This window comes from Stigmatopora nigra, chromosome 15, assembly GCF_051989575.1.
Source record: "Stigmatopora nigra isolate UIUO_SnigA chromosome 15, RoL_Snig_1.1, whole genome shotgun sequence".
NCBI lineage: Eukaryota > Metazoa > Chordata > Actinopteri > Syngnathiformes > Syngnathidae > Stigmatopora > Stigmatopora nigra.
The window spans coordinates 11,946,121-11,957,948 of NC_135522.1; the positions used below are offsets into that span (position 1 = coordinate 11,946,121).

The 11,828-nt window shown below is 40.1% G+C and overlaps 1 protein-coding gene across 4 annotated transcripts; it reads right to left on the bottom strand.

Moving 5' to 3' along the window:
• Positions 1-872: 872 nt before the first annotated feature.
• Positions 873-8,543, bottom strand: LOC144208836 (uncharacterized protein C7orf57-like). Of its 4 annotated transcripts, none has more exons than XM_077734867.1 (7): positions 8,247-8,543; positions 7,532-7,578; positions 7,241-7,399; positions 3,489-3,588; positions 3,288-3,405; positions 2,549-2,628; positions 873-1,113 (listed from the first exon to the last, which is right to left on the bottom strand). In XM_077734867.1, exons 1-7 carry the CDS (start codon positions 8,255-8,257, stop codon positions 999-1,001), a joined length of 630 nt encoding a protein of 209 aa, XP_077590993.1. In that variant the 5' UTR covers positions 8,258-8,543; the 3' UTR covers positions 873-998. The 4 variants fall into 4 exon arrangements, with proteins under 4 accessions (XP_077590993.1, XP_077590992.1, XP_077590995.1 ...); XM_077734866.1 differs by having other exon boundaries at positions 8,136-8,249; XM_077734869.1 differs by lacking the exon at positions 7,241-7,399.
• Between the last annotated feature and the right edge of the window lie 3,285 nt (positions 8,544-11,828).

Below are 11,828 nucleotides of genomic sequence, written 5' to 3' on the forward strand. Positions count from 1 at the left end.
TTTCCTGTATTTTTGTGGGTGTTCATTTGGACACCTGTCTGGGAGGGGGTTTTACCGTGTTTATTTGAGGGTGCCACTTTAATATCTCGTGCTTCCCCTATGTTATCCCGTAGTCTGTTTTGTTGACTTTATTGTAAATAAAAATAACTGAAGGCTACTTGCAGTGTGTGTCCGAACTCATCTTTGACCGAACCTGTCTGCTGTGATAGTTGCGACTCTCTGGTATATCATACCCCAGGGGGAGTCGTAACAATCTGTATCTCGATTATCGCAGTTAATGTAGACCAGACATGGCCGCAATAAACGAAAAAACACTAAGTAGGGTCACCCCTATTTAATTTTTTCTTTATTCTAGTGCTAAGTCCTAGAGGCAAGCGGAGAACAAGGGAGTGGTTTACGCTTGCGTGTTTCAGCGTGGATTTTCACATTTTTACTAACTTTAAAACCAAAAATTGTAGCAAGCGGAGGACAGGGGAGTGGCTTCTGCTTCAGTTTCATTGTGGATTTTCACATCTTTATGAACTTTTTAAAAAACTTTTTTTTTACTTCAGTGCTGAGTTCTAGTAGCAAGCAGGGGTGGCTTCCGTTTGCGAGTTTCAGGGTGGATTTTCACACTTCCGCGAAGTAGTGAAACAGCAAATGTTGAAGCTGCGATATTTCAGTGAATACTGTATTTGCTAGAAATTTTACTCTGATCTCAAATTGCCTGTATGTCGGGGCACTCTTAAGTCAGATATTACTGTACCTTGTTTATGTTTTTTGCATTGTAGGAAAGCTCATATAAGCATAGGGAATTAAATATGGTACATAATTGAGCTCCCTTTGTGTACAATAGTGCATAGGCTGGAGAAAAGTGGACTGCAAAATATACATTAGTTTGGAATAATGTCCTTTTATTATCGCCTGTGAGTTTGAGGCATAGAAATAGCAATAGCATGATGAATCAATGGCTTTACATAATCGAATTACTTAAAATTTAAAGTTAGACATTGTTATGATTATGTTGCACTTGACTCAGACTCGTTCTCACTTGCCATTGTTTTGTCCTCGTCTACATAACCAAAACTCAACAGCTTAGACATGTTGACTGGAGAGGTTTTCTTGACAGAGACACTGGAGAAAAAACACATTATACAAAAGTCATTTTGGCATTTTCTGAGCACAGTGAGTTGCTTTCACTGCAAAAACAACATAACAGGCATTGGTGAATACAACTCAGAAGAGTTATAAATGGTATGGTTGGGAGTGCGGATTGTCGTTTGTCTCTCTGTGCCCTACGGCTGACTGGCAACCAGTCTAGGGTGTAGTCTGCCTTTTGCCCAAAGACAGCTGGGTTAGGCTCCAGCAACCTCGACACCCCTTTCGAGGCTGGGCGGTATGGAAGATGAATGAATAAGACTAACGAAGCAAGGCCTCGCATTTCTGCGATCAAGGGTTCGATCCCAGGTAATGGACTTTCCTATGTATTCCGGTTTCCTCCCATATCCCAAACACACGGAGCGTAGGCTGGTTGAACACTAAAATCGCCGTCCGTCTCCTTGTGCCCTGGGAATGGCTGGCCACAAATTCAGTGTTCAGTGTTGCCTGTCTGTTGGATCAGCTGGGATAGGCTCCAGCACCCCATTTATGAGGTTAAACGGTACAGAAAATGAATGAATGTCTAAAAAAAGATGGGGTTGTGCTGGTGATGTAAGTCACCAATAATCATCATAATAGGAATTCCCATTAAATTTTACCATGAACCAATAATACCAATTTTCCTGGGAGAACCCACTGTGCGACGCCTGACAGGAAAGCACTGCATTGCCATCTGCATCACAACTAAAAAAACATCTCCGGCCAAAGTCTACTGGTTAAGAATATCTACGAGAACTAGAGAAAATCACAAGGGTTCTCAAGAAAACGTACGAATCTAGGCGCAATCTTGCTAAAACATGGGATCCACAGAAACATTCCACCGTGACTACTACTTGTTAATAAACATTGGATAAGTGCTACCTTTTTTGTTGTTGTTTTATCTCAAAACAATTGGCTTGCGTGGATTTTCTCCCAAACACATACATGTTGGGCTGGATGGACAATCTAAATTGCCCCTAGATGAGTCTGAGCGTGAATGGTTTTCTGCACCCTTGTGAAGATAAATATGGACAATGAATGAAAGCTTTATCTCGAAACAAATCTTAACAACTAAATTGTTGCAGGAGTTTGTAATTATTTTCTGCATGACGACATTACAAGCTCATAAAAAAAGTAAATATGTGTTCATGAAAATGCAAAGTATGGACAGATTCCACGATCCTTGTTGACAACAGTGCATAATTTGCTTTAAGGAAACAGGAAGTTTTATTTTGTATCAGGGCATTATGTCACATCAGACATTTTGCAGCCGGGGAAATTTGTTGGATTATGCTTGAGAGTACCTACGACCTTTGTAAACTGAAAGAAACCGCAAGTGATGTAATTGAGCCTATTAAGTGACAAAGGTGAACAAAATTGCAGCCGCTTGTCACATACAAACAACAAGGCTCTATTTAGAGCAAAAACTTACGTCCTCCTGAATTTGATCCCTCCATCATTTGGAGGGGACATCGGCGATACCACCACCTGTTTGTCATGAACCTTCTTGTTCTGCAAAACATAAATATAATGTCAGTCTCAAAACCCATCTAACTATCTAGCTCTATTGTTTTATTTTCATTCCACCATTGGTAGACCAATTCTTGTAGAGTAAATAACACATTCTCAATATTACATAAGTAAGAATGTTATCCACGTTTATTGCTTTTTAGTAAGTACAATGGAGGATGTTATTACTATAGGTATTCACAAGATACAGGTTTACAATACACATAACACTTGTGAAAGTTTTGCATCGTAAACAACAACATTTTCACATGTTCACATTTTTTCTAAAGGTCTCGTTTAATGGCCTCATAAATTAAATAATCTAAATATATGTACAGGCAGTTGTCGACTTACGACCGCATTTGGTTCCGACAGACCGGTCGTATGTCGATCTGCGCATTTGTCGATCCATGTTGTAGATACTGTACTGTATAATCAACTTTTAGATGCTGTATCATCATCTCGCGAGCCATATGTCTCTTTTGATGAGTCCATATGGCTCTCCGCTAACCTGTAAGGTGAAATGAGGAACCCGCTGAGTCCTGAATGCACCAATGGGAGCCCTGCATTGGCACACCATTGTGTTTGCAACACAACCTCAAACGCTGCTACATCGACGAATGGGGGGGGGGGGCTCATGTTGACCTACAATATTTTTTTACCTTGTCTTTAAGAGGGCTGCCACCATCCCTTTCCCATGTAGACATGTTGTCTGTCCAAAAAGGAGGTAGTGGCCTCTGTGAAGTTGTTGGACTTTTCCTCTCTTTAGTGCAAATGACACTTGGAAAAACACAGTAAAATCATTCTTCAAGTCACTAGTTTTCTTATGCATTTTCTTAAAGTATCTTAAAATCAAAACGTACTTCAGGTTGCCAAGCGCTTCTATTGGACCATCCGCAAGTACTTCTGCAGAGTTGAAAGTTTCTGGCTTGCTTGCGAGTCCGTTATCAAAGTACAGCAGCCCTGTAGAAGAAAGGATATAACCATTACTTACCAAAGGAATATTGCTGTACTGAAAGTCAATGATTGTGAAATAAAGGTCCATGCACTAGTTCTTTTTGTCCTCAACAATCCTAAAACAATTAAAGCCACTAATATAATAAAAGTCACAGTGGTACATTCGCCTGCATTCAGTGGAGCTGGTCAGAAATTAACTTCAACCTACTCTCTGTGATTGTCTTGTCTCAGTGGGCCCTACAACTGACTAGCAACCAGTTTAGGGTGTAGTCTGCCCTTTTGTCCAAGGTCCAAATAGACTCCAGCACCCAACAACCCTGACAAGGGTAAGCGGTGTTGAAAAAGAATAGAAGGAAAGTAGTGACTAAAGAACCCTAGATTTTTTTCACCCCACAATTTGAGAAGGCACATGTCCCTGTTGATAGTTGACCAGCAATTCATAACATGGTATAAATGCATAGATAAGGGGCTTCTGAGTGCCACCACAACTGTACATAGTTGGTGAAATAATGACCTGTGTGTTTAGTCAACATAAATACAAAATTCCTTTGTTAATTCAGATGCCACAATACATATTAATCTAAATACTTATTGTTAAAAACTAGTAATTAAAGAGCCTCATGCAGCATTGAAGCCATTAGACACCAACCCTTGCTCTATGTAAAGGGTGACCAAGTCCGGTCCTCACTAGCCCCTATCCAGTCTGTTTTTGATATCTCCCTCCTCTACCACACCTGAATCAACAGCAAGCTGTCCAGAAGTTTGATAGCGTTCAGGATTATTTGATTCAGGTGTCTTGGTGGAGGGAAATGTGGAAAACAGACCGGATTGGGGCTTTCGATGACCTGACTTGGCCACCCATACTCTACGTAATTGTGGATTAAATCATGCAGTGACTGTAAAACAATATCACTACAATTATGTTACTCATTGACTAGACAACATTCCTTTTAGGCCATGAGGACATACAACGTACACCATGCCTTGAATGTACGCCTGGAAAATAGGTCCCCTAAAGCCATGTTTCCCAAACCTTTTTGAGCTGAGTCCCATCTTTTGCATAGACAGAAATCTTCAGACACAAAACCAGCTGAAAGTTTTAAACTCTGTAGATATATTAACAGTTTAAAGTCATTCTTATCCACATTTTATCCAAAGGAATCAAACAAACACAAAACAAGTATTTGAATATCTGCAACTTTTTTTTTATCGTGGAGCCTGAAAAATTTCCGGTCCACGTAACAAACATTAATTTTCTGTACTGCTTATCCTCACAAGGATCACGGGGGGTGCTATAGCCTATCCCAGCTGACTTTGGGAGCCAGGTTGGGGACACCCTGAATTGGTGGCCAGCCACTCGCAGGGCAAGGAGACGGGCAACCATTCACTCTCATAGGTAGGAGCAATTTAGAGTACACAACTAGCCTAACATGTATGAGTTTGGGATGTAGGAAGAAACCTGAGTACTTGTGGAAAACCCACACACCTGGGGAGAACATGAAGACTCCACACAGAGAAGTCTTAACCTGGGACTGATCTCAGAACTGTGAGCCTGATGCGCTGATCACTGCCACCGTAACAAATACAATGTAATAATCTAAGTAATATAACTTTAGTTTTGTAATTTTAAAACTTTTCCCTCCCAATATTTCTTATATCTCAAAAGCAGTTTTATGATGACACAGACCTTACCTTGCTAAAAGTCGAGAATGAAATCAAACATCATGTTCACATAAGGTAAAATGAGGCAACAAATTGACATTAATGTTGTAATACTACGATTTTTCTCTCTTCATATGACGATCTTAATCTTTTAATATTACCATGTATGACTTTGTTTTCGTATTTTAATCTCATACCTTTTTGGTGGTCACGGAGACAACGACATATCATTCATTGGCAGATAATTTCGAATGGCATACCTGACATCACTCGTGGTGCACTGGCAGAGCTGCCAAACTAAAAAATCATATTTCGTAGTGGGTAACGAATTCTCAGATTGAGACATTTTTCTTGTGGTATTTTCCAATGACACATACAAAAATAAAGCACAATACGTTCAAAGTCTGGTATAGTCTGGTGTAGTAATATACAGATTTGTTGCATTTGGCAGCTCTGTAGTCGTGTATACAGTGGTTGACGCGAAAAAGCCCGGGCCTGAATGCAATGTTCACTTGTTCACAAATTGTTTGAATGTGAGAACATTTTAAAAACCAACTCCTCTTTTAATTCCCATTCAAGTGCATGGTAGTTTTTCAACTACCACTCGTCTAGAGGCTCATTTATACTGATTGGGTTTTATCACAGCATCGTAGCTTTTCTGAAGCAGTCTAATCATCTCATCTCTCATCTCATTTTCTAAACCACTTTATCCTCATTAGGGCAACAGGGGGTGCTGGAGCCAATGCCAGCGGTCTCCGGGCCAGACGTGGGGGACACCCTGAATCGGTGGCCAGCCGATCTGAGGGTACAAGTTGAAAGACAACCATGCACAATCACACTCATACCCAGGGGCAATTTAGAGTGTCCAGTCAGCCTACCATGCATGTTTTGGAATGTGGGAAGAAACTGGAGTACCCGGAGAAAACCCACGCAAGCCCGGAGAATCTGCAAACTCCACACAGGTGGACGTGACCTGGCCCAGAATGGTGAGGTCGACGCGCTAACCGCACGCGCCACCAGCCCATGCCACCAGCCCGCGCCACCAGCCCGCGCCACCAGCCCGCGCCACCAGCCCGTGCCACCAGCCCGCCCTGCAGACTAATCAATCCGACAATTTTCACCTCCCACGAAACCTCTATGACAGGACGGATCTGATCGTAATGATGATGCAGAAGTCCATTTTTTCGGACCTTACGCCCCGATCGCATGAAGTTGGCATGGTTCCCCTGTGCTGGAAAGAAAATTAGGCACTGATACTAAATAATATTTCCGGTAGCTTTGCAAAATAAAACACTTGTCAACAAAGATCAAGGAATCTGTCCATACTTCCCGTTTTTATAAACAACCAAAATATTTCCTTTTTCATGAGCTTATGTCCTCATGTAGAAAAAAAGGAGAAAACTAAATCACTTTCTTTATAAAACAAAGGTAGCACTTATCCATCGTATGTTCACAAGTGATAGTAATAATGGGACGTGCCACCTTTGTTTCTGTGGAACTCGTGTTATCGCGAGGTGGAGCCTGAAATTTTGCATTCTCGTGACAACCCTCATCATTTCCTCCTCATCTCATATCTTTTTCTGAATCGCATTATCCTCACTAGGATCACGGGAGTGCTGGAGCCTATCCCAGCTGACTTTGGGCCAGATGCAGGGGACACTCTGAACTGGTGGCCAGCCTACCATGCTTGCCTTTGGAACCGAGTACCCAAAGAAAACTTGCAAAGTCCACCACACAGGCGGACCAACTTGGATTTGAACCCAAGTATCCCATTGCGAGGCCGACGCACCAACCACTGCCCTTGATTTCCGCCTGAATGTTGCAAACAAACTTAACCAGTGGAACTAGGCCTGTGGCGTTTTTGTAGTCGTGAAGCAGAAGCAACGCAGTTCTCCTGGGCAATAGGACGCAATTTTTCTAATTCTGCACCGAATTGAGGACAAAGTGCACACTAGTACATAGACCTTAAGTGTATTATACGATGTAATGGCACCACCTTTGTGACCGCCTTGTTTTGCAAGCTTAATGTATTCTGAATCACTGTCAAGAACGCCAACCCTTTTGCCAAAGTTCTTCTCGTCACTGACTGTGATAACTGTGGACAGTCCAGGGATTTGGGATATCTGGCGCTTACAAAGGTTTCCTTTTTTCCCACCTAGGATATTAAAGCACATAGATATATATACACGTACAATTTAAGTTAAAAGCTCATTAAAATAGAACCATTATATCTGGACACGGAGAGCCACGTGAGAGTGCCTGGCGTCATGTAAATTGTTGTACTTGCCAGATTTCGCCGGTTGAACGTCGGTAGTCTTAAGATCTTTGGCATTTCTAGCAGAGATGGAAACAAAACCCAGCACATCAAGTTTTGCGACACTAACTAGGGCGATTTCATTTCTCATAAATTGGAACAACGTCGCTAAATGTTTGTTCCAAACGTCCAAAAATAAGTGGGAATGGTGGCGTGGTCTTGTGGGTTGGATTCGATTGGATAACTTTATTCATCCCATATTCGGGAAGTTTTGTTGTCACAGTAGCAAGAGGGTGAGGATGCAGAAATAGGAAAGGCATTTTAGACATAAATATATAGGTCATAAGTAAGTTAATAAATGAATAAATATATAAATAAATAAGTGTGTTGCTGAAATATATATATATATATATATATATATATATATATATATATATATATATATATATATATATATATATATATATATATATATATATATATATATATATATATATATATATATATATATATATATATATATATATATATATATATATATATATATATCCACACATTTAAGCTCATACACATACATATATAAGCACATATATACATGCATACACATACATATGTAAGCACATTTATACATACATACATTCGAGACGTAGATGTACATGCATGCATACGGTAGGTCTTAAATCAATGGACCTCTCATTTAAACAGAATCGACGTAAAGTCCTTGTTCGAGTTCAACAGCATTTCTTACTTCGAATTCATTTTGCTCTGGCGTTTGAATCGGTTGGCTTCTCGTTGCTGTGGAAACGTGTTTTTTCCTGCGCCTGCTCACCGGCTGTGGTTAAAAACGTAAACTAAAATGTGTTTGTGATAGGTTGCGCAGCTTCTGCCCTAGTATTTATTTTGGAAATTCTTCGCAAGTGACTGCTTTACGATCGTTTACTTTAATTCTTCAAATTCAAGGACACATGCGGCACACAAATAATAGCGAAGAGACAACATAAAAGTCATTTCTTCGAGTTGACTGCCTTGATCTCCACCTCGTGGCCCGACGTCTATATGCGTGCACACGTAATCATGCGTGGTGTGGAGGAAACGTGAGTAAAACATGGTTAGAAAATACATTCAGGATTTCCAAATACAATAGCAAATAAAAAGTCTGTATTGTGTCACAACTTCAAAATGCAGAGACCTTTTCAGTATAAAGTATTATTTTTTCAAATTCCCCCAATACATTATGAAGTTTTCCTATTTGTAATATAATTCCTAAAATTATGGGTGCCCTGTTTTATCACATTGGAAAGTTTAACCTATACGTACATATTTCTGAGAATCCGTGTTTGTGCGCTGGTTACGTCCACGTGAGACGTCGCGGCGAGGTTTGGGAGGATTATTATCCAGTCGGGGTCTGTGCAATATTTTAGAATTCACCTACTATTAAGACCCGAATAATAGTATGCACTGGAATAATAGTAGGGAGTGGAAAATTCTAAATGAATTAATAATAGTAGGCACCGGAATAATAGTAGGCAGTGGAAAATTCCAAAAATAATGAATATTAGTAGGCACGAAATAATTAATGTCTAAACAAATTCGATGCATTAATTAAAGCTATGATGGAATATTTATTATAAAATCATAACAAGGACAATCCTTATTATTTTAATCAACAGTATACTAGTAGCATGAAACAAAATATGTTTAAATTCCACAATTAGCTACAAATTAAAGTCATGATGATCGATTACATAGGCTACTGTAAAGAAATAATCAACTTTTCTGTCAGTCCAAATAAATGGCTCAATTCAAACTGTTAAACATCAGTTTAAGATACATAAAGAAATATCATATGAAGCAACAAAAGTCTACAAGTTTACTCAGTAGTGATATTATTTGTATGTATTATCCAGCCTTTTCATTTTTCTTCAATGGTTTCACTTGCATTCATGACTCTTTTCTTCAAACTGCGACTGGTTTTTGTTACGGTGTCTTTCATCTGACACAGAAATGGCAAAAAAAGTGTTGATGTTTTGCCAGAATGTTTTTCAATGAACATCATTCAAAAATGCACAGTCAGCATTTGTGTCGTCATCTGCAATGTCTGTCGGCAAGTGTCATAGAAAGTTAATGACATAGAACAATGTTGCCGCTGCACGGACTTAATTGAGGCAAAAATTAATAATCGTAGGCACCCGAATAAGAATCGTAGGCATGCGAAAATTTGAGTTGAAAAAATAATCGTAGGCATACGATTATTCGGGTCTTCATAGTAGCCAGGATGACTTTTTATACTTATAATATTTGTATTTTCATTTTTTTTACTGGGAAAACGCACTTTGAAAAGCTTGGAGTAGCACCACCACTTTTTTTTTCTACGCAGCTGTGTATGGTGACAATAAAGGCTTTTGATTTGATTTTGATTTGATGAAGATCATGGTTTTCAATAATGATTGTCATTACGATTGAGGTGGCCCAGCAGCTTAGTGGTTAGCGCGTCAGCCTCACAGTGGGGGACCTGTGTTCAAATCCAGGTCGGTCCACCTATGCGGAGTATACACATTCTCCCCGGGCTTGTGTGGGTTTTCTCCAGATACTCCAGTTTCCTCACACATTCCGGAGACATGTATGGTAGGCTGAAGAGACACTCTAAATTTCCCCTAGGTATGAGTTTGAGCATGAATGGTTGGTTGTCTCCTTGTGCCCTCCCAAGGGGGAGTTGTCTACAATGGAGCCTTTTAATTCAATAGACAAAGCTTGTAAGCCATCACATTGAAGGCGTTTCGGAAAACCATGTCGACCCCAGTTCTGGGGTCCTGCGTTCAAATCCAGGTCGGTTTGCATGTTCCTCCTGGGCTTGCATGGGTTTCTCCATGAATGATGTCTGTCTCCTCGTGCCCAGCGATCGATGTGTCCCCCTGCCTCGTGCCCTAAGTCAGATCGCAGTACCCCCACTATCCTTGTGAGGATAAAGATGTTCAGAAAACAAATGAATGAATGACTCTCGCTAACAAACTGCATGTACCCGGTCGATCATGTCAGTAAAACCCAATTGAATTTCCTCCTTGGGGTTGTGGTGTTTTGGAAACAAAAATATTTTCAGCAGCGATCACAAGAACCATAATTTGCAAAGTTATTTAGAAATGTTCTTCATTATGTTGATATATTTTGTCATAAAATTACATGTCGTCTAAAACCTCAAATTTGATACTAAACTATGGTTCATTGTTTTCTCACGGAATCCGCATTATGTTGAGCCCAAATGTAGTAATGTGATTATTGGTCTGGAGCTTCTTGGAATCAAGAAAATAGGAAACAGTGATAAAAATTATGTTGAGCCCAAATGTAGTAATGTGATTATTGGTCTGGAGCTTCTTGGAATCAAGAAAATAGGAAACAGTGATAAAAATCAGTGGCCTGGCAGATGTGCGTGGCTAGTGCGTGGCCTCACAGTCCTAGGGGTGAATCCAGGTCATCTCTCACTGTGTGGAATTTGCATATTGAACACTATAAATTGCCCCTAGGTATTAGTGTGAGCACAACTGGTTGTCTGCTTCCTGGTGCCCTGTGATTGGCTGGTCACCGATTCACGGTACTCCCACCCAAGCTGGGATAGTTTCCAGCACCCCCACAACCCTTGCGAAAAGATGCGGTTCAGAAAATGAATGAAAATCAGTGGCTAAACCATGAACACTGCAACTAGGCCTTCACCTCAGCCAAAATCTAAACCACCCAAATTTAACCTTGTTTAAAGCAGTGGTGATGAGGATAATGTTAATTTTATTTTATTTTTCAAATTGTCCGCTTCGTGGTGTAGAGATTCACTCGCCTGACTTTGGTGCAGGCTCGATTCCCACTGGTGTAGGTATGATTGTGAGTTAGTATGGTCGTTGTTTCTCTTTGTTCCCCATGGCTGACTGGCAACTAGTCTAGGTAGGGTGTAGTCTGCCTTTTGCCCAAAGTCAGCTGGGTTAGGCTGCAGCAACCACCGCAACTCATTCGAGGATGCATGGTATGGAAGATGAATGAAGGAATGCACTTTTTTTCTCAATATATTGATACATTTTGTCACGAAAATATGGATTGTTTTAAAACCATGTTCTGAAAAACTATGATTCACTATGTCTTTTTGTGCCAAACGTGGTTTGGCAATGAGTTTATTTTATTCATTGAAAATAATATGAATGTTTTAATCATGATTCATGTCACCATGAAAATAGCCAACAATTAGCAAAATCAATGGCAAACTGTGATTCACTATAAGAGGGGGTTTAGACCACCCATCACCCTAGAAAAAAACTAAAGAAAAAAAACATTGTCATACCAACAACCAGAA